Raw genomic sequence first — 24,001 nt, 5'->3', positions numbered from 1 at the left:
CACTTTAAAATGGTTGCTCTTCTATTATGTGAATTTTGCCCCACTTTTTTTTTTTTTTTAAACTCTTGAGATGCAGGCAGCAAACTTCTACTCCCATGAATTCTCACCATCAGGATTTCAGCATTAGCGGCTGCAATTCAGAATTAGGCTCACACCTGTCAGCCTCCCCAGCACCCCGAGCCCCTTAATGTGAGCCGAGGTTTGCCACACTGCATGTCCCATGGAGGTACTCCAGGGGTGCTATGATCAGAGACTAAGTCTGACTGCTGAGTGGGTGAATGAGCGACTGAGCAAATGGAAGTGTGTGAATGAATGAGTGAAGTAGTGAGCAAATGAATACATGTGAGAATGAGTGAATGAATGAGGGAATAAACCAGCAAGTGAAGAAATGAGTGAGTGAATGAACCTGGGCCAGAGGTTGGGTTCAAGCCATGTGAGTTCCAATCCTGGCTTTGTAGCACACGCGATTTAACCTCTCCATGCCTCAGTTTTCGCATCTGTAAAATGGGAGGGTAGGCTGTCGTGAGAAATGAGTTAAAATGCGTAAAGCGTTTAGCGCCACACCTGGCAAAAGGAGCCTTCCATAAGTGACTGTGGCTACTAAAGAAACACACATCCACCGCTGCCGGGTCCCCAGAGGGCGCCACGCCCGAGACCTACCCAAAAGCTGCACCTCGTCGGTGATGCCGTAGACGTCAATGAGCGCCCAGAGCGGGCCGCCCACCGCCACGCCGCAGTGGAAGAGCACCGGCTCGCCGTCGTTCACGCTGTAGAACACGCGGCCGTGGCGGTCCGCCCAGTAGGCCAGCACCGTGTCGCGCAGCGCCAGGTTTTCGGGCAGCGCCTTAGCCCAGTAGCCGGGCCGCGTGACCAGGTCGGGGCAGGCGTACTTGGGGATGTCCTGGGCGCTCATGAGCGACGGATCGTGCGCAGTGAAGCCGAAGCGCAGCGCGCCGCTCCAGCCGGGGCGCACGGCCACCAGGCGCAGCCGCACCTGCTCGTACAGCCGGATGGGCCGCTGTGTGAACGTGACGCCGTTGCAGAAGCTGTTGCGCCGCGTGGCCCGGCGCGAGTGGCCGTCCAGCCGCACGTTCTTGCCTTTGGCCTGCGCGTGGAAGCGCGGCGCCTCGCCCAGGACCGGGCGCCGCTCGGGGCCGGGGCCGCAGCACGGCCGGGTGGCCAGGAGGCGCGCCGGTGGGCTCGGGTCTGCGGAAAGAGAAAGGCAGCACGGTTAGGCCCCCTCCGAACCCCCGCGGGCCCCCATTGGTCTTTATTTAACAATCATTTTCATTTGAAATACCATCTTAATTGGACTGGTTATTGATAAACTTAAGAAGGTTCCAGGCTAGACCAAAGGGAGACCGGCCCTGATCTCTTTGCCACAGCAGTCACCATACCCATTCCACAGATAAGCAAACCAAGGTTTAGTGTGTGTGTGGTGAAGCACTAGAGCTGTTTCACTGTCAGAGGGGCCAACGCCAAGAGCTTGTCACGACAGCAGACAGGGGTCAAATGATTTCTCCGTCCCCGTCAAATCCCTCTAAATCTACAAGGACCTCCGAGGGCCGCCTCTGGGCTACAGAGTCCCTCCAAAGGCAACAGAGCCCTGTATTCTTGGGGTTAGTAGTGGAGGTATTGGCTGCTTTTCTCTGTGCAAAGCATCCAAATACCTTTCCTCCTTTTATTCAAAAGCTAAGACAGGTCAGGCAATAGAAACGGCCAAGGCAGCCTGAATCCCAGTTCTGGCATTTTCTGTCACTTCTCTACCTTGTCTTTTTGCCTGGAAAACGGGGACATGACCCCACTCACATAGCTGCTGAAACAGAGTGTGGATGAAGTCCCTGGAGTACTACCTGGCACAATGTGTGTGTGTAACAAGTCATTAATAATATGATATTATTACTGATGACATAGATTACTGAAGTTCCAAAGCACATCCCAGCCAGGATTCAGGGACTTCCCCCCACCTCAGCACAGAAAATGAAAGCATTCCTTATGATGCAACGTTGGCTGTCCTGGAACGCACACCTTTGGGCTTCATTTCTAAAGACGTTCTGCTCTGAAGGACATGGGGAATCCTTGGGTGGTCTTTGAAAGGATCTGGTCACAAAGCCAGGTGGCTCAACATCAAGTGGGAGTCTTCCTTTCCCCTTGCCTTTCCTCCTCCCATCCTAGGGGTGGTTCCTGGGAGGCTCTGGGAGACCGGGAGGTGACAGGGCGGGAGATCACTACATGAGTCTCTGCTGCTCTTCACAACGCAGTTGAGCACAATTTTCATGGCAAATTCTCACAAACCACAGGCTGCCCAAGGCACACAATGAGAAGAATAGCGACCCCAGGAATGCAAGACCAGCCACGGGGTACACTGTGTTTTGGGCACCTTACAGGGTGGAAGTGGGGGGTGTTTCAATGAATGCTGAGCTTGATGGGAGCTAGGGCTGGAGAAAATGAAGATGGAGAGGCAATGGTGGGGCAAACAAGCTGTGGCTCTCCTTCCCAGGCCCTGGGAGAAGGAAGGCCCAGTCACCAGGGGGAGAAAATCATGGCCGGAAGCTGGAAGGCCCCTCTCCACACAGCAGCCAAAATATGTGGGATAAAAAAGCTGAAGTCCCTCATTAGAAAGAAACTTCAAGGGCTTTAGTCATTCATTCACTTAACAAATATGAAGTGAGTGTCCAGTATGTGCCAGGCACCATGCCAGGGCCTGGGTATATAGCAATCAACAGGACAGACAAGATTGCTGCTGTGATGGAGCTGACATTCTGGTAGGCAAAGTCAGACAATAAGAAACATACTCTTCCTGGTGGGATGCATTACATAGTAACATTCAGCCAACGAGGCGGGGCAGAGAGAGGTGCTTTCTCAGGACTTTTAGGAAGGGCCTCCCTGATGAGTGACTTTGGAGCAGAGGCCTGAAGGAGGTCAAGGAATGAGCTGGGAGGGTGGTTAGGGGGAAGATCATTCCAGGTAGGAGGTGCAGCAAGTGCAAAGGCCCTGAGGTGTAGCTGAGAAATGACAAGGAAGCCAGTGTAGCTAGAATGGTGTGAGCAAGGAGGGAAGTGGGTAGAAATGAGATCAGAGCTGGGGTGGGGAGTGGGGAGAGCCTACTGTTCGAGATTTCTTTAACCATTTTACTCTGAATGCAATGAGAGCTTATTGAAGGTTTAGAGCAGAGACACGGTAGGAGTGCTCAGGACACTGTGTGCAAAGTGGACTGCTGGGAGGGGGTGGGCAAGGATGCTGGGGCCAGCAAAGCTACTGGATTATTCCAGGGCAGAGATCGTGATGGCTCCTATTGGGGTGGGTACCAGTAAAGGTGGTGGGAAGGGGTCAGATTCTGGATCTGTCTTGAAGGTAGTAGAAATTTGAAGGTTTTCATTCATTTTTATAGAGGAAAATAGAAACATTCAGTCAACTTGCTTTGGACATTTCAACTATATTCAATATATAAAACAAATTGAAAAGGCCTTTTGGTTCTTTTTTTTTTTTGAAATGGAGTCTTGCTCAGTTGCCCAGGCTGGAGTGCAATGCCATGATCTCAGCTCACTGCAACCTCCGCCTCCTGGGTTTAAGCACTTCTTCTGCCGCAGCCTCCCGAGTAGCTGGGATTGCAGGTGTGCACCACTGCACCCGGCTAATTTGTTGTATTTTTAGTAGAGACAAGATTTCGCTATGTTGGCCAGATGGGTCTTGATCCTGACCTCAAGTGATCTGCCCACCTCGGCTTCCCAAAGTGCTGGGATTCCAGGCGTGAGCCACCATGCCCAGCTGGCCTTTTGGTTCTATAACAGACACTTGAATGGGAAGCAGAGTGTTGGTAAGGACGGGGTAGGGAGATGCCGGTAGCAGATCCTGGAGGGCAGGCGCTTGTCTGTGCCATCTTTGGTTTCCCAGGACTCAGCAAAGTCAAAGCACACACCAGGCACTAGATAAACACCAGCTGCTGTCTGTGTCATAGTTAGCACTTGAGCAGAACTCGGGGATTCTCTCCTCCATCAAGCCCATTTTACAGATGGGAAAACAGGCAACAGAGGGAGAGGGGTCTGCCCAAGCTCAAGGTCAGTCAGAGTCAGGGCAGAAACCCCTTTCTTGGGCTCGTCTGGCCAGGCCACCCCTGATGCATGGAGGCAGAATATGCAGGTCACTTTCTTTTTTCTTGTTATTATTTTTTAAATTTTTTATTATACTTTAAGTTCTGGGGTACATGTGCAGAACGTGCAGGTTTGTTATACAGGTATACATGTTCCATGTTGGTTTGCTGCATCCATCATCAACCCGTCATCTACATTAGGTATTTCTCCTTATGCTATTTCTCCCCCGATTGCCGAACCTCCTGGAGATCACTTTCACGCAAGAAGGGGAAGGCCCGGGGTGGGGGCTGAGCACCACCTCCCTCGGCGTTGGGCCATGGTGAAGGCCTCCGCCTTTCTACACCTCCCACCACAGTTAGTCATGGGGGCACCTGCTGCCTGCCTGCCCAGTATCCATCCTTCTTTTTCTGGCTACTATGCTCCAGTTTTCCTTGGGAGATCCCACTTTCTGCCAGCTAGTGGGTCGACCTCACTCCAACTCCAGAGACTGGGGTGGCCAATCAGATGACTGCAGACTTTTTGGCTGGGGCACCCTCTTTGGCTTCTAAGCCAGGCTGAGCTGGGTTTCTGATACTAGCAACCAAAAATGTCCTGACTGATAGAATCACCACACATTCACACACTTACTCTGGGCTGGTCACGTGCCATGCATTTCATCATTTAATCCTCATAGTGTCTCTATGAGGTAAGGATTACTGTTTTATTTATTTATTATTTTTTTTTTGAGATGGAGTCTTACTCTGTCACCCAGGCTAGAATGCAATGGCATGATCTCTGCTCACCACAACCTCTGCCTCTTGGATTCAAGTGATTCTCCTGCCTCAGCCTCCCTAGTATCTGGGACTACAGGCACATGCCACCATGACTGGCTAATTTGTTGTATTTTTAGTAGGGACGGGGTTTCACCATGTTGGCCAGGCTGGTCTTGAACTCCTAACCTCATGATCCACCTGCCTCAGACTCCCAAAGTGCTGGGATTACCCCCAGCCAGGATTACTGTTATCCATCCTCAGCATGGATGAAGAAATGGAGTTTCAGAGAGGTCAAGTCACTTGCCCAAAGTCACACAGCTGGTTTAGTTAAGGGTAGGGATGAAACCAGGGATTGAAGCCAGGTATGTGTGATCCCAGCTCTGCTTTTTTTTTTTTTTTTTTTAACCATTTTACCATAGTTTCTCTACCTTTTAGAAACCAACACAAAATGGATAGAAGGGCTGGGCCATAGACCCCTAAGGTCGGAGAGGGAGGCAAGAGGCTGCCTGTTGACTTCCTTCACCCCTGGGCAGACTTGCCAGGCACCGGACTGGCACAGACAGCAGACAAAAATGTTCATTCCACTGCTCATTCATTTCTTCATCCAGTCATCCTTTCTGCAGGTCACACACTTCCTGCCCTCGGGTAGATCTGAGTCTCTCCAGGTCAAGCAGACACATAGCTGAATGACCAATGACAACAGGCATGATAAAGACCGTCTCAGGTGATGGAACTGGGGGGATGAGGGGCCCGGAAGAGGCTGGAATAGTGGAAAGCCCACGGAGCCAGGTCTGGAGGGAGGATGGAGCAGAGGGGAATGGCAGGGGCAGAAGCAGGGGGAGGCTGGAATTTGGGGGGAGGGTAAAGTGATACGGTAGGTGTGGCAGAGGGGGTGCCAGGTTGGTGTGGTAGAGGTTGTGTCACCTCTGCAGTCACTGCCTTGCAGAGGTCAGGGCGAGGGTGCCGCAGACATCACAGGAACCAGAGGGGAAGGCCCTGAATGCCAGCCTAAGAGGCTCAGACCGCACTGCACGGGCAAGAGGGAGCTACTACAGGGCTTTCGGCAAAGCAGGACCACAGCCGTGCCTGCACTGCCTGTCAGGGAGGGGCCTCCAGGGCAGCAGGGTGGGTGGACACAGAGTCAGGCTGTGGGCCATCTCAGAACCACAGGGATAAGAGGAAGTGACAGATCCCAAATGAGTGAAGAAACAGCATGCGGTGTAGACCATCGGGAGAGGCAGCTCAGAGACAGCAGAGGCCTGTGCTGTCCATGCTCTCTATGGCCTTGTGCAAGGCACTCAGCTCCTGGTGCAGCTTCCCCCAGCGCCCAGCAGGCCAAGGCCCCCTCTAGATGGCAGATCCTCCAGGAAACATTAAATATGACCACAGATCAAAAGCCGTTCTGAGCACCAGCATCCATGGGCCACTCTTACTTGATTATTTTTATCTCTCCTCCCTATCACCGTCGTTTTCCAACCTCATCTCTCAGTTGGAGAGTTTCTTTACAAAAGGGCTTGGGAATCCCAAGCAGATGTTCTTTAAGAGTGGCCTGGCGATTTAAATGAACACTGGGGTGGAGGGAAGAACTGCCTTGTTACCATAGGGGAAGTTGCCGGCAAAACCAACTATATGTTAGGATAAAATGCAGCCAAGTAACCAGCGAAGTTTACAGATTTGTTTAATCTTGATTATATGATCTGATTTCCTTCAGGGAATGAGAGATAAACACTCTTATTTTTTTCCCCTGAGACCAGAGCGCTGACGTGAGATAAAGAAAATTAGAGTGAAAAAGTTCCTAAGAGGATGTGTTATTTACACAAATTGAAGATGCTTAAGACAAAAGAAAAACAGTAAGCAATCTCAAATCATACACCAGCATCTGCTTTAGGCTGGGTTCAGGAAAAGTGGTTTCTATAAAAAAAATAGAAAAATGTGGAGGTTGGACTCCAGGGGCCCTACGGATCATCCTAGTTTGGAGATGTCTATGGCAAACCCGAACTTTATGATTGAAATTGCTGCAACAAACACGACAGCCATATGATAGAAAGTTTGGAAAAGAGAAAAATCCACCCCCTGCTGCATCTTCTCACTTTTCCGTGTCTACATTTTTCATTGTCCCAGTTCTGATCTCATATGAGAACCGTGGGCTGTGCCCTCACGTTGTACCATACCTGTGCTGGATTTTTTTGACACACGATTGCAGCTAATTCTTAAAACAAATCTTCAGCTACAGGATTGGTGTCTCCATTTTTCCAGGAGAAAACAAGGCTCCAGGCAGCAAAGACGCTTCCCTGCAGCTGCCAGGGGGCAGCGTTGAACTGTGACCCCTGCCTGTCTGACCCCAGGCTAGTGCTTTCCCCACCCCCCACCTTGTCCTAACTTTCTTCATAAGTACCACTGAAGTACTCAGTAACATAAGTAGTTTTCTAACTTTCTTACCATCAGAGTGTACAGCCGATTTTGTATCCTGCTTTTTCTAACTGAACATTACATCAAAAGCATTTCCCTGCGTCGCTCCCAAGCCTTCTCTGTGCTTCTTTAAAAGCTGCAGAATATTCCATCAAGGGCCAAATGTCCCCCACCGTTTACCTCCTGGCCATCACTATAGCCATTCCCCCAAATGGCCAACTCTGCAGGCGCAGAGATCCTTAGCTTCCGACACCAGGACCAGACTCAAACAGACACCCTGCCAGTGGTAAAATCTCTTCTGTCAGGAGGAGGTCCCCAAACCATGCCAGGGACTAACTCCATGGCCCATCCTTCCATGAAAGACCAAGGCCCTGATGGCTTTTGGTGGATGCTGGCCCTGGCCAGTGAGCCGCATCCCCCACTTCTCAGGGACTCTAAGAAGTGGGGGAGGTGTGGTGGTTTCTGTGAGGTGGGAACTTAGTGGAGACCTCCGCAGTTGTCCTTCTGGTTCACAGAAGGGAGAAGGGACAGCTCTGGCCAAATCCCATGGCCTTTTTTTTTTTTTTTTTGAGTTGGAGTCTTACTGTCATCCAGGCTGGAGTGCAGTGGCACAATCTCGGCTCACTTCAACTTCGACTCCTGGGTTCAAGTGATTCTCCTGCCTCCGCCTCTGGAGTAGCTGGGACTACAGGCGCACACCACCACACCCAGCTAATTTTTGTATTTTTAGTAGAGACGGGGTTTCACCATGTTGGCCAGGCTGGTCTCAAACTCCTAACCTTGTGATCCACCTGCCTCAGCCTCCCAAAGTGCTGGGATTGCAGGCGTGAGCCACTGCGCCCAGCTGATCCCATGGCTTCTTTTATTTTTTCTTGAGACGGGGTCTCGCTTTGTCTCCCAGGCTGAGTACAGTTCCATGATCACAGCTCACTGCACCCTCAAAGTCTCGAACTCAAGTGATTCTCCCACCTCATCCTCCCAAGTAGCTGGGACTACAGGTGTGTGTCTCCACACCTGGCTAATTTCTTTTATTTTTTTGTAGAGACAGGGTTGCTGGAGCTGGTCTCGAACTCCTGGGCTCAAGCAATCCACCCACCTCAGCTTCCCAAAGTGCTGGGATTACAGGCATGAGCCACCACGCCTGGCCTAATCTCCATGGTTAATCACAGGCTGCTCCAGCCCCACCAAGACCAGAGGGAAGGGTCTTTCCAGCAGTTAGCCAAAGAAACAGTGCCCGGACTCCAAACGCATGGGCAGAGATTTGGAGGGTGGCTGATGAGTGGCTGTGGGTGGTTAGGGAGGAGGGAACTCTGCTTTGGCTGTCAGGGTCACCACTGCCCAGTCTTGGGCAAGTCTTTCTGGAAGGCAGGTAAACATAAGAACTGCTCCCTGGGTGGCTCTGAGGTTTACATCATGGGCTCTGGGCAAAAGCCTGTGCTTTGCCACTGATTTGTCTCAGAGCCTTTGAGCAAGTCACCGTACCTCTCAGAGCTGCAGTTTTGTCATCTGTAAATGGCATGTGACCTTAGACCCTGCTTGAGGCTGCCGCCAGGGCCAATGAGAACATAGAAAAATCCCAGCAGAAGTCCTGGCACATAGTAGATGTTCGATAAATAGCTATTCCCTTCTCTTCCCCATGGGAAATAACAAGTCCAACCACTGAGTAAGCCCCTCACCTCCATCTCTTTCATGTTTCCTATGTCTACATCACAGTTTGAGAGGTGGTTAAAAAGGTCACAGGCTTGGAGTCAGACCTGACTTTAAATTCTGGTTTTGCTTATTTATTAGCTGTGTGATCTTGAGGTTGATATTTAGCTTCTCTGTCCCCTCCCCACAACTCCCAACAACCTAGAAAAGTAGGAAAAGTCATCTCTACCCTGCAAGGTTGTGAGGATGACACAGAGCAAACTCATCAGACACACAGTGTGTGGCATGTAGTAGGTGCTCATTAAACAGCTGATCTCCTCCTTTAACCACCTTATTTAGTTCCTTTGACTGGGAGAGGTTTATTCCTGGGTCAGAGATGCCTACCTGTGGCAGCTGGGAAAATACATTCTGAAACATTTCTCCCGTGGAGGGCTCATAACCTTGGCCAGCAGAGGCCTCTTGAAAACCCTGGGGTTGCTTCCCCTTGGTGTCCAAGGACAGAGGCCTATTTTTAAGCCATCCCAGCAGGCATCCCAAATGTGCCTTGTGCCACCCCCTGAATGATCCTCACTCATCTCCCCAGCCCGGCCCTTCCTTTGATCTAAAAAGAGCCCAAGGAAATGGCAGTCATTGTCAGGATGGCAGGAAGCAACAGCTCCCCATACTCTGGCCCCGAGATGCCGGCTTCCAGCCTGCTGGCGTTCCGCAGATGGCATGCTGGCTGAGGTTTTCAGCAGATTCCTCTCCACCAGGAAAGGGAATTGCCAAATGGGAGAATGGTCTATTCTGCCTCTTCCTTTGAACATGAGGATTACACTGGCGTTTCGTTGAGCCTCTGCTATGTACTGGGTACATGTCTTGGTTTATTGGGTTTAATCTTCAGGAAAACCCTGCAGAGTGGGTTTTACCACCTTGATTTCCCAGATGAGGAAACTGAGGGTCTGAGAGGACCAGGCTCATGCCCATTCTTCCACCCCACCCCTTCTTCAGGGCAGCTGCCATAATCTTGGGTTGGTGGGGCATGGGCAATGGTTCATGGACCTTGGTAGAAGCAACAAAAGCTATAGAGGCTTTCTCCCCAGAAGCATACCCAAACTCCACACACAATCTCATGTTCAACTTCAGGGGCTTCCTGGACCTGGGCCTTTATAACACACATCCTCGGACTGTAGACCTTGAGTGAGAAATGTCTGGTTCAAACAACATTTACCCAAGTCCAAAACGCAAACCAGTGCTGTTGGCACTAGGAAGCTACATGGTGCTCATGTGTGGGGTGAGGGGAGCAGGCTGTGCTTTATAGAGAGGAAAAGGCAAGGCTGGTATTTAGCAAGGCTTCCCACCATATCCAGAGGGGCCAAGATATCGGTCACCTTTGCCAACAGAGCTCCATTTTCCATTGGTTATTTATTTATTAGCTGTGTGACCTGAGGTTGATGCTTCCCTTCTCTTCCCTGTGGGAAATAACAAGTCCAACCACTGGGTAAGCCCCTCACCTCCATCTCTTTCTTGAGACAGGGTCTCAAGAAAAAAAGTGGGCTTAAAAAAAAAAACATAACCAGGCCGGGCACGGTGGCTCATGCCTGTAATCCCAGCACTTTGGGAGGCGGAGGCTGACAGATCACCTGAGGTCAGGAGTTCGAGACCAGCCTGGCCAATATGGTGAAACTGTGTCTCTGCTAAAAATATAAACATTAGCCGGGCATAGTGGGAGGCACTTGTGATCCCAGCTACTTGCGAGGCTGAGGTAGGAAAATCACTTGAACCCAGGAGGCGGAGGTTCCAATGAGCTGAGATGGTGCCATTGCACTCCAGCCTGGGCGACAGAGTGAGACTTCTATCTCAAAAAGGGGGAAAAAGAAAAGAAAAAAACATAACCAATCTTCCCTCGTCTCTGCCAAATGGGGCAGTGACAGGCACTCAGGAGACAGACAGTAGCTTTACTGGGACTTTGTTCCCTGTTTCAGAGGCCTTGGTCAGCCAGCACCCCAAGGGAAAGGCGCCAGTCCGCGCTGGAAACTGCCACCTTGCCCTCTTTGCTTTGCAAACACAGTCCCGACGACAGCTGCAAGGACATCCCAGAGAGAGGCCAGAGGTCATGATGCTGCGTGTGGGGAGAAAAGCCCACTCCATCCAGGCCTAAGTGGCAGACCTCTCAGCTTGAGTGGGCTCTGATGCGAGAGTTCCCAGAGAATGAGGTCATCCTGACGCCCCCTCAAAGCATGCTCAGCTGGGGCTGGGATTCCCAAGATGACTCCGACCCTCTGCCGGGCCCCTTGACTGAGGTCTCTTCTTGATAAAGGGATCCAGGAAACTCCAACTTCAGAGGCGCCGGCCAGTGAGAGGGCTAGGGCCCTGCTGCAGTGAGAGGTGGAGGGGATGTGCCCTCATTCCTTCTCGAATACATCACTTCCTCCTTCATCTGACATTTACAGAGCATCTGCTCCCGGCCAGGGCCCGCACTGGCTGCCGGGTACATGCACTGACAAGTCACACACTGTCCCTGCCCCCTTGAGCTGAGAGACCAGCCTCAAGGATAGACATATAAGCAGACCCCATGACTGCACAGGGTGGTGGCCAGGGAGGGCCAGGGCAGTGGCAACCGCTTCTCAGGGGAGCTGCTCTGCAGACTGAGGAAATAGGGCTGGGAGGATGGTCAGGATGGGGAAGTGTGTTTCAGGCAGAGGGAACAGCACCAGCAAATGCCTGGAGATGAGAATGAGCTGAGAGCACTGGGGAACTGCAAGGATGGGGCAGAAGGGATAGGGGAGGGTGGAGTGGGAGTCAGGGACAGTATCACAAAGGGTCTTAAAGTCAATGCAGGGAAGGTTAAAGTCCTCCAGAAAGTTCTGGGGGCCACTGAAGGGTTGGGAGCAGGGAAGAAACCCCTGTGGATCCACCTCTCTGAAGAATGAGATTTAAACCCTGGGCCTTCCTTTCTTCCCTGCCGGTCAAAGTGACCCAGCGTGGCAGGAGTGAGGAAAACAGTCCAGGTTTTGAAAGTCTCTTCCAACGGCTGACACAGCCCTGCCCCTCGGCGCCTGCTTCTCCTCCTGGCAGCCTCTGGCAGCTGCCCAGTGATAAGCTGGCTGAGGTTGCCAGGCCTGCCGTTTCTCCTTCTCTTTGCTTTGAGGACAGCCACACCTCCAGCCTAGGTGGTGCCCAGAAGCCTGGCTGCACCCAATCTCAGCCCCAGGAGAGCACCTGCAGGGCCTGAAAGTCAGGATTTTTGGAGCAATAGACCTACTGGCCCTAGCTCCCTTGGAGCAATGGTGTTCTTGCTCCTTGACCGAGGACGTGTTTTTCACAACCTCAACAGTTGGGCAAAATGTTTGCTGGCCCCAGGGTCTCTCACATCCTAACCCGCAAGAAAAAAGCTAGACTATGTAAAAGTAGCTTAATCCACCTCTGGCACAGAGGGTGAGCAGTACCCTGGCTTGGTCTGAGGAAGGAAGCTTTCGCTGGGGGTGGGGCAGGGGTGGTGGTGGATGTCATCAATCAGCTTGTTTTGAGCTACTCAAAGGCCACAGTTTGGCGGAACTTGGGATGAACAATAAGCAAAAGATCTAAAAAAGGAAGCAAGTGACTGATTACAGCAGGGGGATGGAGCCCCAGGGCTGAGTGTCCCTGAGGCCTGCAAAAGAATTGGGGGTAGGGCCTGATGGAAGAGGCAGACCTCCCAGGGGACAATCCTGATGGTGCTGGAGGAGGTGACCACTACCAGACCCCCTGCCAGGGAGCAGGGCGGCTCAGAGAGGTTGGGAGAGCTGCCCACAACCAGGAATTGTGGCGTGGGTGTTTGGACCCATACCTGCCTGGCTCCCAAGGCTAGGACGAAGATGCTATTACTCCTGCTGGCAAAGTGCAGAAGTCATCCCTGCAGGGAAGCGGGAGAGCACAGTGCCTGACACAACTGATGCCATCTCCTTCCAGCCATGCTTGGCTCTGAGGCCACCCAGGAAGTGACTCTGATGCGTGTCTCATCCTTCTCCAAAGATAAAGCCTTCTCTTCTCTCTCCCTCTCACCCACCACGCAGGGCTTACCCCAAATGCCTGAAGGGCCCATGAGAGCAGATGAGTGTGGACTGAGGATGCCTACAGGAAGCCTACACGGACTTCTGCTCCCTTCCCCAAGAGGTAAGGGGCTACGTTCTTGGAAAGGCACACTCTGGAGCCCTGATTAGAATCTCCATCTCATGTGTCCTAAGTTCTGATGATAGACAGTCCTTGGTTCACCGGGCCTCTCTATAGCCCTGTGAGCCCATTTCACAAATGGGGACATTAGGCCCAGAGAGGGTAAGGGGCTGGCACAATTTCCTGAGGCAGATAAGCATCAGGGTGAGGACTGGACACAGGTCTGAATGCAAAGCCCACGCGTGCTGTTGGTCATCATGCAGAACTGCTTCACTAGACAACCAGTCACCTACCACGGGGATGTGAGGAGTGGACTCCAATAGTCTAGAGCAGGACTATTTGGTCCTACTGCACAGATCAATTTTGGGAGCACAGATTCCTTGCCTCCAAGGAAAAAAGGTAATGGCCACTTACAGAGTTCCCACTTTGTGCTGGGTTTGGACTTCCAGCATCTCCTATTTATTCCTCATGGCAGCCCCATGAGGGAGGAAGGGGCTGTCATTATCCCCATTCTAAAGACGAGGACAGGGCAGCTCAGGGAGGTACAGAATTGTGCAGGATCTAAGCTCCACAGCTTAGAGACAGTGGAGCTGAGATTCAAACTTGGGACTGCCTCTAAACCAATCCTCTTTCCACCACCTCTCTTGAGATCCCAGCAAAAGACCTCATTTGTTATCACCTTGCGACCTTGTGCCAGGCTGTGGTCCTCAGTAACCCCATCTGCCAAATGGGAGCTGGGACAGGGGATTCTGGTCCTGGGAACAGACCCCTGAGTGACCTAACTGCAGAGCTGAAGTTCCTGCAGAGACGTGGAAATTCCACTCTGCCACATCCTGCCCTTGAATGGCCCCAAGCCTTAAGGGAAGGGAAGCTTTTCTGAGGTGTGGAGATCTGCTTGTTCGGACTGGAAAGTTACCCAGCAGACCTGGCCGTGGAGACACTGAGTACACTGCTGACCCGTCTCATAAATCCATCATCCTTGTGGCAAAAGGAAAGAAAACACGTGCCCGAGGGACGCAATTGTGATATAAACAATGTGTAATGTTGAAGATGTAAACGAAATACACTGTGTAATAGCTGTGGGCATTCTGCCAAGTGCCAATACTGCCCAGGACACCTCCACCCCACCCATTTCCCTGAATAGCTTACTCATTAAAGAACTTACCCCCTGCCCAGAGGTGAGGCTAGAAGCCAGCTCTGGGCTGCCCTGAGTTCTCGTAATAAGATGAAGGGAGAAGGGATGAGTGGGCTGGGCCTGCTGTCCAGGGATGGCTGTCCCAAACTCTGGTCAGAAACACCTGCTACTGTCTGAAAGTTCTGAGGCTGGGCAGACACAGGGATGTAAGAGACCTGGGCTGAGGCAGGTGGTGTCATCGTTCTGTGCCTTATATATCCTGATCGATAGAGTGTGGCTAAACCCTCCACCATGCAGAACTGGAAGGGGGATTGTCTAAGTGAACGATGTGAAGGGTGCCGGGCACGGTGGCTCACGCCTGTTATCCCAGCATTTCGGGAGGCCGAGGCAGGTGGATCACCTGAGGTCAGGAGTTCGAGGCCAGGCTGGCCAACATGGCGAAACCCCATCTCTACTAAAAATACAAAAAGTTAGCCGGGCCTGGTAGCAGGCGCCTGTAGTTCCAGCTACTCGGGAGGCTGAAGCAGAAGAATCACTTGAACCCGGAAGATGAAGGCTGCAGTGAGCCGAGATCGCGCCGCTGCACTCCAGCCTGGGTAACAGAGCAAGACTCTGTCTCAAAAACATGAAAACAAGATGTGAAGGGCTCTGCAGGCGTTCGGCAGATGGGCACTGGAAAGCATTCCCTGGAAGACCCCAGGGTCAAAAGGTGTCTTCGTGGATAATTCATCTGGGATGCATTGGATGCTCCAGGGCCTCTGCGAGAACCATGTCAAGTCCCAGCTGGACTAAACACCTGTGCACTCCAGAGACAGGCATGCTCTCCCCACTTTCCAGCTCCAGACAGTTCCCACAGTTAGAAAGTTCCTCCTTCAGCTGAATTGGAATCTGCTCTCCTATGATGTCTATACACTGGTCATGACTGCATTGGGTCCACGGTGCCCCCCTTCCCCTTCAGGTCCGCAGGCAGCTCTCGGGCCAGCACGGTCCCCCAGGCTATGTTGCTGGAGACTCTGCCTCCCTGGGGATGGCATGGCCTTGGTTTTGCTGCCCAGAAAGACCTCAGGGCATCAGCTTTCCCCTGACCTGCCTTGGCAGGGTGTTGAGATCCGCACACCAGACCTTGGGGACTCTCTGCTGGGAATCCTCATAGTGAATCCACAGCTGCCTGGAGAGCGCCCCCACCCTGCCATGCCTAGAGACAAAACTAAAACAACTAGGTGAGCAATTAGAAATGAATCTGCCAAGATTTCTAAATGCTTACAGATTTCTGCTAACTGCGATGAAGGCTTCCAGTGCAAAAGGGAAATGTCCCCCATGTGGAGGGTCCCCATGGCCCTCCATTCCCTTCCACGCTGACGTTCCTTCCCTCTAGCTGGAATCAAGTTGGACTGCTTGCGCTGTGCTCTCTGGGGAAGTTACCTTCCCTCTGTGTGCCTATGTTCTCCCAAGAGTTGGGGCACTAATAATAGGAGCCCTCTCACAGGGCCTGTCCTGATAGGCAGGCACACACCTGCTGAGAACGCTGTCTGGCACAGACGGGCTACGTGATACAAGTGAGGGATTACTATTATGCTTTTGTGTCTGTCTCCCTTGAGAGCACCCAATCCTAAGCTCAGCGTGGAGCAGGGACTCATCTCCCAGTGAATACATAATCCTAGCAGGTGCTACGTATGAGCACTTACTATCTGCTGGACGCTTGGCATTCCTGAGAGGTAACATCACTCTCCCCTTTCCACAGAAGAGGAAACCAAGGCTTAGAGAGGTTAGGTCACTTGTCTGGCTAACAAGGAGTGAGGCCCAGACTCAGACCTGAGAAGGAAGGACCCCAGCCTGTGCGGTTACTCTGCTGCTGGGGGCACAGCATGGGGACAGGACGCTCCTCACCTGCAGGAAAGATGCAGGCCTGGATGACAAAGGGCTCTCGCCCTCGCCTGGGCCCTTACTCACTGACTGGTGGGGGCTGCCTGGAGGTCCAGGAGGGGGAAAGGGTCTGCGAGCACCCTGGGCCCAGGGAAGATGTTGGGGGCACTGTGATGCTTGCCAAGGGGTCTTGGGGTGGCAGCATGGGCCAGTTTTTACCAGGCAGACCAGTCAGGGGCCTGAGTCTTAGCTGGACAGGAAGAAGGAGCACAGAACTCAAGCCCACCCCTTCCCCTCTCGGGCAAGATTCCCAGAGGCCACATCCAGCTTTTGAGTTCCAGAGTCTACAGGCCTAGGGTGAGGTGGGCAGGGGTAGGGGGCTTCTCCAGGTGCGGCTTTATTTTGGATGCTGTGGACAGAAGTAATTCATCTTCAGAGGGCAAAGGGGGTGCACTTGCAAGAAGGGTGGGGCTCAGGTGCTCAGGATGAGGACAAGGGGCAGCAGCAAGTCGGCAAGAGGAGCCCCCGGAGTCCCCAGGGTGCAGTGGCTGTGGGATGGAGGGGAAGGGGTGTGGAGCTCATCGTGCCTGGGATCCAATTCGCTCTGCTACCTCCTGGCCACGTGAACCAGGCAGATCTCGCTACCCCTCTGAGCCTCAGTTTCCCCTTCTGTGACATGAGAAGACTGCCTTGCAAGGCTCTCACGATGGCTTTAATGGGATGGAACAGATAAAGGGCCAGGCGCAGGGGAGGTGTGCAGAAGCTCAGACCCACCCCACAACGCTGCCCAGGTGAGCGCATGCTACCTGCTAGGCGGCGACCTGGCGCCCTCCCTCTTCCCTCTCTGCTTTAAGCTCTAACCACACACCTGGCTTCTGGGCTTCTATTTTAAGCCCTCAGAGAGCACCACGAGTACAGAAAGCCCTTTGGTCCAAAAAAGGGGCAGAGCTGACTCTTCTCCGTGGGGGAGATTTAACAGCCTGTTCTGAGTGGCCCTTGAGGTCCAGCCCAGGGAAAATGCAACGCCCCTGCTGGCAAACAGAGCACATTATCCTGGTTGGGAGTGTGGCAGCTGAGAAATCGAAGCCTCCTGACTGCAGCCCGCTCTGCAAGAAGCCTTCTCCTACCTCAGGTCCCCCCCTCCAGCCTTTCCCACTGCTGTGACCTCACATCCCATCCCCATTTGCACTGGGGTCCTCAGAACTCCACAGCTCCCCACACCTGGCTGTTCTCCCTCCCTTAGGCCTTTGCACATGGTGCCCTGACAGCCTTTCTCACTCCCTTCTCCTAGCCGATGTCTCTTCTTTCTGGTCTCAGCTAGACAGAGAGCACCTCCTCCAGGAAGCCTCCTCTGCATCTTCTTCTGGCGTCTCGCAACCCCCTGAGCTCCCCTGCCACCTTGTACTGTTCACTGCTGCATCCTTGCGGGTCTCTCCTGCTAGAACTTGAGTCCCTCAACCCAGGCTGTGTTCCGCTGCCCAGCATGGACCCTGGCTGGAGGCTTGGTGAACACAGAAGAACTGTAAATGCAACCCACCAGGCAGCTCCTTCTCAGCAGAAATCAATGTTCAGGAAAGAGCCCAAGGAACCCTTGGGAATTGCTGTCAGTGCATAGGAAAGGGGCATCTCCTCATCTTCAGCCCCGTGGTTGGAGGATTGCAGTCACCTGGGGCAGGGCTTTCAAGGCAAGCAGTGAAGGGCATCTGTCAGCCAGCCCTGTGCAGGGACCCCTAGGATCAGGCCTGAGGCCTCTCTTCCCAGAACCACGATGGCTACCGTCCTGGGCATGCGTTGAACACTCACTTTCTCTATTCCATGTAATTCTCATCCCCACCAACCATGAAGGAGCTACCCCTGGTCCCCCTGTTTCACGGTGAGGAAACAGGCACAGAGAGGTCATGCCACTGGGAATTGGCTGAGCTGAAATTTGAACCCAGGCAGCTTGACTGCAAGATCTGAGTCTAACACCACAACACCAGCTTTGCACTGCGGTAGGCCAGGCCCTTCCAATTCTCAGTGAATCCTGCTGCCACCCAGGGAGAGAAATGGATTTTACATGGCGACACACACAACACACATGCATCTCACACACACCCGCATGTGCAACTGAAGCAAAAGTTTATGAAGCAAAAATACGCTTACTATATAAATGCACCAGACTTTAAAATTCTCTGTGATTAAAGATTTTTTTACAGCTGGCCACCACCCACGGTGGTGAGACCACAGGGACTGGTGGCCAGGCCTTGCTGGGAGTGTTGGGTGCTGACCTTCCATCTGAGTCACAGGGTGGCAGTACTTTGCGCTCTCTAGTGATGTAACCAACTGAGTGTCCCATTCTGTTAGAGCATGTTGGCCCCTTCCACTAGGGCCAGCTTATGAGGGTAGCCAGCCATTCTGATTCTCCAGAATCACTGATACAGGTGGTTCTTAATGACCTCATGGGATGGGGGGAAGATGGAGCAAGACAGGCAAGGAAAGCCCAACTGAACGTGAAGCTGTGACTGAGAAAGGAGGAGGAGAGGGAGAGAGAGAAAGAGAGAAGGGAGTATCACTCCATGAGCCATCCATGCAGTATTGCCATGGCTGGACGGAGTGTGACAAGGGTCACTGTCCTCCCAAGAGCTGAGAAAGTCCAGATCCAGGGAAAACAGCGGCTGCCAGGCCCCGGGAGCTTCACTACCCACGGCTCAGATAGGAAGCCAGGGAGCAGCAGATGTGTCCGGGTACGCCCAGCACCCACATGGCCCCTTATCTGGGGCTCTGCAAGGCAGGGTGTCAGAGTGTCTGGGGTAGGCGAGCGCGTCTTTGTCTGGGTGCAGCACTTGTAGACTGTCCACGTAGGTGAGGGGAGACTGCTTCTCTCCTGACTCTGTGTGCTTGACCTCCCTGAGCCTCCACTTGCTGCCCTGTAAAATGGGGATAAATATAGTCCCTCCAAAGGGTTGTTAGGAGGATTTCAAATAGATACTGTGGGTAAAGCCCTTGACGAAGGGCCTGGTATAAAGCGGGATGAACACACTTCCCTCGCTCCAAAGCTCCAGGATGCCCGGTTATTGGGCTAGGATGAAAAAGCTGTTGGTTTGGTCAAGCGTGGGCCAAGTTAATGATTAAACCCAACGTGTAGTTTGAATTTATTCTCCAGCCAGAGCTGCGGGTGAGCCCCAGGGGCGAGAGGGAAGGGACCGAAATGTGCCTTAGGAGAAGGGGCTGAGCCCCTCCCCCACCTCCCCTACCCTCATCCTGGAATGCTGCCCTCCCCCATCCCCACCTGCTTACACTTTTTTTCCTTCTTCAAAAACCTAGATTAAGGTTAAGGGAGTCGAGAGAGAAGGAATACATGGCTTTAGGAGTCAGGCAGGTGTCAGCCTCCTAAGCCCAGCTTTGCCACTGCCTAACTGTAGGCAAAGGGTCTTAATCTCTTTAAAATGGAGGAAAGTGGCACCTTACTTTGCAAGGGTGAGTTGCAGCTGGAAAGAGACCATAGAGCACACAGTAGGAGCTTAGTAGATGTGAGAGCCTGTGCGGCACAGTTCTGTTTAAAGGGCATTCCTCTGAATATGCTGATGTACTTTGCAAGAGCTGCTGCAAGGCTTCCACAATCCATCATAAAGAACCTTCCCTTTCTCTGGCATTTCCTTATTGTACAGTGTAGCCTGCCACGTGCATGGTGGGGAATCCAATAAATGTTATCTAGATCAGGGGCTGGGAGGCCACAGCATGTCAGAATAAGAATGCAGGACTTTGGAGCGAAATTAACCTAGATGGCAATCCCAGTTCTGCCAGCTGGGTGAACTGTGTGGGCTGGGACAAGCCACTCTGCCTCTCTGAGTCTTGGTTTCTCAACTGTAATATGGGGATGAGAATGCCTACATTGCAGGGATGTTCTTCCATTCACTCAGCATGTACTTACGGAACATTTACTATGTACCGGCCCCTGCTCCAGGTGCTGACTGTATAGCATTGAATAAAACAGACAAAATCTCCCTGGGGGAGACAGACAAGAAACTGCTGACAACACATACAGCGTGTCACATGGTGATACATGCTACAGAGAAACTTAAAGCAGGGTGGAAGGAGTGAGATGGGGCTGGGGGCAACAGCAGGCCCCTCATTCAAGCAGAGACCCCAAGGAAGCCTGGCGGGAGCCACCGGGAGATGGGGAGAAGAATGTGCCTGGGAGAGGGATCAGGAAGTGCAGAAGCCTTGAGGAGAAGCATGCTTGGCGTGTAAATGAAGCCACATATGCAGGAAGCCTGGCATGGAATCCAGGTGCTCAGCAAATGCCAGCTCTCTATTTCAAGTCCCGCAGAAAGAACCCCACGCATGTGTCCTTTTCCTGAGAACGAAAGCACAAGGATTCTACAGGGCAAGACAGTGCCAAGTATTCCTTCAGCCTAAGATTCAGGCAACATTTGAGCTCCACCACCAGTGTTTGAACTCTTGCCAGGCACCAATGTCTGGAATGGGCAACCAGGGATACAAGATGATCAAGACAAGGGCTCTGTCCTCAGGGAACCCCAAAGAGTCACAGAGACAGGCAATGACAGTGCAGTCATTTCAACAATGAACAGGCAGAGACTTAAGATATCCAGGTAGCAGAGCAAAGGATGAGATTGTGGGTGGTCAGGGAAGGCTTCCTGGAGGAAGTGACGACAACGACAACTGAATTTTGAAAGACAGACAAGAAAGGACAGTCCAGGCGTGGGGACCATCACATGCCAGGTACAGAAGTATAAAAAATAGCACAGGGTGTGCAAGAAACTCTACTGGTAGGTTGGAAAACAATAAACGGTCCTTCATATTCTTGGCACCTGCCACCCAATGTGACTCAGGAATTTCAGTTCTGACCCCTTCCTCAAACTCAATGCAAGCATCAAGCGCCAGAGGAGAGTCTGAATTCCCCATACTTAGACACCGCAGTGGGTAACCAACCTTAACTGCAGGCTCCCAGCCTAGGGTGGCCCAGCCCACAGAGAGAGGGTTGAGAGGGATGGAGAATACATAAATCTCCAGCTATATTTAGCCTGCCTGGCGTGTGTCTGTCCCTTTATGCACCCCAAGGCTGACCCACAGGTGGCAGAATGGCTTTTTACTAGAATAGTATAAACATTTTTTAAATTAAGAAACTGAGCAAAGGGGCCTGTGCTGAGGTGCCTCATCTCAGAGTCTTTGTGGCAAGAATATCTGCTGCCCTATTTGCCAACATCCCCAAATATCTCCTGACCCACGGGTGGGTTCTCCCCAAACCTAGCAATAGCCCTGTCCACAGGAGGTGGAGGCCACCCTCTAGTAAGCAAACCTGGGTTCTAATCCCACCTCTGCCACTGACTAGCTGGTGACTCTATTGGTGACTTCACCTTTCTGAGAATTTGAACGTTTGAGTGCAGCTGCTCAGAGGCTTGTAAAGTCGGAGTGGGCTCGTACCCTGGGAATCCTGGGCTCAGCTCTGTCCATTTCAACCCACTCCAGGAGCAGTTATTCTTTAACTGCATGCCATGCCTAGAAGGGAGAGCTATACGGGAGTGTTACAGCAGAGATGGGGTGAGATGTCTCTCTGCTAGAACCTCACACTAAATTAACCTCACAGCTGACTTGCTTCCCCACAGAGCGAGCCTGTATGCTTTAAACACACACACACACCCCTCTCACCTTTTGCTCAAGGGATGCTACAAAGGCCCAGCCTTAAGACAAAATACTTCCAAAGACCTGGGCGAGTGAGCGGAGGGAAGGCAGACAGACACAGGTCCCACTCCAGATTCTCCCACTACTGGCTGTGTGACCTTGGGTGAGTCATTTCACCTCTTCTGACACTCAATTTCTTTATTTGTAAAACTGGGATACACATCTTTATCGCGAAGCTTCTTTGCATACCGAGCTGGGGTATGCAAAGTGCTGGGCACTGAGCCTCCACGGGCGCGCGCGGGCGCGGGACCGCTAATCTGTTCCCACAATTACCAGGTATTTTCCATAAGGCCTCCTCCTATCCCGTTACCCTGCTCCGGATCGCCTTACTCTGGTCGCAGAAATTCTGGGGTGATTTTAACGCAATCTGCAGCAGCGACTCCGAGGGGGAGAAGGAGTCCCCAGTGGGGCGGACACCAGAGGGGGGGCGCAACCGGGGTGCGCGTGGGAACGTGGCCAAAGCAAGGCAGCATGTGCCGCGGGGGCGCTGGGAGGCTGGAAACTGGGGTGCCCCTGCGAGCACCCCTCACTCTCAGCAGCTGCAGTCTCGGCACCACGGGTGGCTTCTGGCCGTCGGAAGCCCGGGCGAGCCCGGCTCCAGTAACCCCCACCCAGGTCGCCTTGAGCTCGCTCATCAGCGCCCTCGGGCTGGAACAAAGGCGAGGGGGCGCGCGGCATCGCCCCATCGGCCCTTTTTGCGCATCTGGCCAAAGCTTGGAGAATGAGGACTGGGGTCCCCAAGGTAACCAGGACGCGGTACCCGCCCTCCCGGAGCGCAAAGCCCAGCCGCTGGGCGCGCGCCGAGCTGGGGTCCGGGAGGTAGCGGAGACTCCAGCCTGCTGCACGCCGAGGGCTCCAAGGGGCGTGGGGTGGCTCTCCAGGAGTCACCCAGCGGGTTCCCGGAGGAGAGAAACCCTGCGCCCGCCTCCCGAGCAGGGCTCCCCGGCTTACCTGGCAGGGTCCGGTGCACCGTGTTGCCCATCGCTGCGTCTGGCGCGGCGTTGGCGGCGGCGCGCTCTGGGCGCAAGGAGGCTAATTACGCAGCGGGTCAGGGACCAGGACCCGGGTCGACGCTCCGAGGCATCGCCGCTGCACGGGCGAGCCGGCGGGCGGCAGCTAGGGCGGGAGCCTGCAGGGAGGCGGCGGCGGCGCCTGCGGGAGGAGGAGGAGGAGCCACCGGCCCGGGCCCGCCGGCTCCGCCCCCGCCTCCCACCGCCTCCAACAGTGCAGGGGCGGGGCCGCGGCCGCCGCATCTTTTGAAAGTTTGCACCAGGCGGCGGGAGAAGCACAGCCAAGACTCCCGCCCTCGCCGCTCCCGCGCCCGGGCCGGGAAGGCGCGCAGGGCAGCTGGGTGCCCTCGGGTGCCAGGATCGGCAGTCTGCTGGCCTGTCACCCATTTGTTCCAACACTCTGAGAAGGCCTACTGTGTGCCAGGCCCTCTTCCAGGCTTGGGACCCCTGCCGGCCAAATCCTAGCCCCGGCAGATCTCTTTGGAGAGTGCTTCGGCCTCGGGGGGACTTACACGCAGGCGGAAGGGCGCCTGTGACCGTGTAAAGGGCTCGGAGACAGTACACCCAGGTTTTCCGGGTTTGGGTGGAGTCTTTTCTACCCCCTAGGCCATGTGCTGAGGAACAGAAGACACCTAGTGTCCAAAGATTGGGAAGAGGAAACCATATTCATTAATTTATTCGCTTGTTCATTAAAATATTTACTGAGCACATCCAGGCACTGTGCTGGGCCGGGCAGATACAGACAAGGCCCCCACTGCCCTGGAGATGGCTTGCTGAAGCTAGCAATAACAAGCAATTGAGATCACATTATATAATAATCAAAGCCAGCAAGAAAATAAAACAGATCCCAGCAGAGTGATGGGATGACATTGTTTGGGGGCTTAGGGAGAATCTGGGGTATGGGCATGTAAGCCCCATCTGATGGACTGGAAGGCATCGGACATGGAAGAGATGAGAAGAGGGGTAGGAGGCACCCCCATTCAGGCACCTGGAGCACACACAGTGAGACGTGCAGTCGCTGTGCCCTTCTCAGCCTCCACTTCACGGACTGGAACACTGAGGCCCAGGAAGTGCAATTACTTGCCCGAGAAGACCCAATTCCAAATGAGCTGTTTTTTCAGTTTTATTTTCCATGCTCTTGTATCCCGTGAATACCTTATGAAATATGTATTATTACTTCCATTTCACAGATAGGGAAATTGAGGCTCTGAGAGTGGAAGAGAGGTGCCCAAGATCTTCCAGTGGTGCAGGGCAAAGCTAGCCTGAAGCTTTGAATAAAAG

The 24,001-nt window shown here is 53.1% G+C and overlaps 1 protein-coding gene across 2 annotated transcripts in view; it reads right to left on the bottom strand.

The window, feature by feature from the left end:
• Nucleotides 1-22,848, bottom strand: part of NEURL1B (neuralized E3 ubiquitin protein ligase 1B) — a 42,863-nt gene extending 20,015 nt beyond the window's left edge. For both annotated transcript variants that reach the window (XM_032260355.1, XM_032260356.1), the window contains exons 1-2: nucleotides 22,662-22,848; nucleotides 661-1,206 (exon numbers count right to left, since the gene is read on the bottom strand). In XM_032260355.1, the coding sequence (XP_032116246.1) occupies nucleotides 661-1,206; nucleotides 22,662-22,692 (577 nt within the window). In that variant the 5' untranslated portion in view covers nucleotides 22,693-22,848. The remainder of the gene's footprint in view (nucleotides 1-660; nucleotides 1,207-22,661) is intronic.
• Between the last annotated feature and the right edge of the window lie 1,153 nt (nucleotides 22,849-24,001).

This window comes from Sapajus apella, unplaced genomic scaffold (genome assembly GCF_009761245.1).
Source record: "Sapajus apella isolate SASKATOON/1434 unplaced genomic scaffold, GSC_monkey_1.0 scaffold117, whole genome shotgun sequence".
NCBI classification, from domain to species: domain Eukaryota; kingdom Metazoa; phylum Chordata; class Mammalia; order Primates; family Cebidae; genus Sapajus; species Sapajus apella.
Note: the sequence above shows the minus strand (reverse complement) of the source record. Positions and strands in the feature narration are given on the sequence as shown.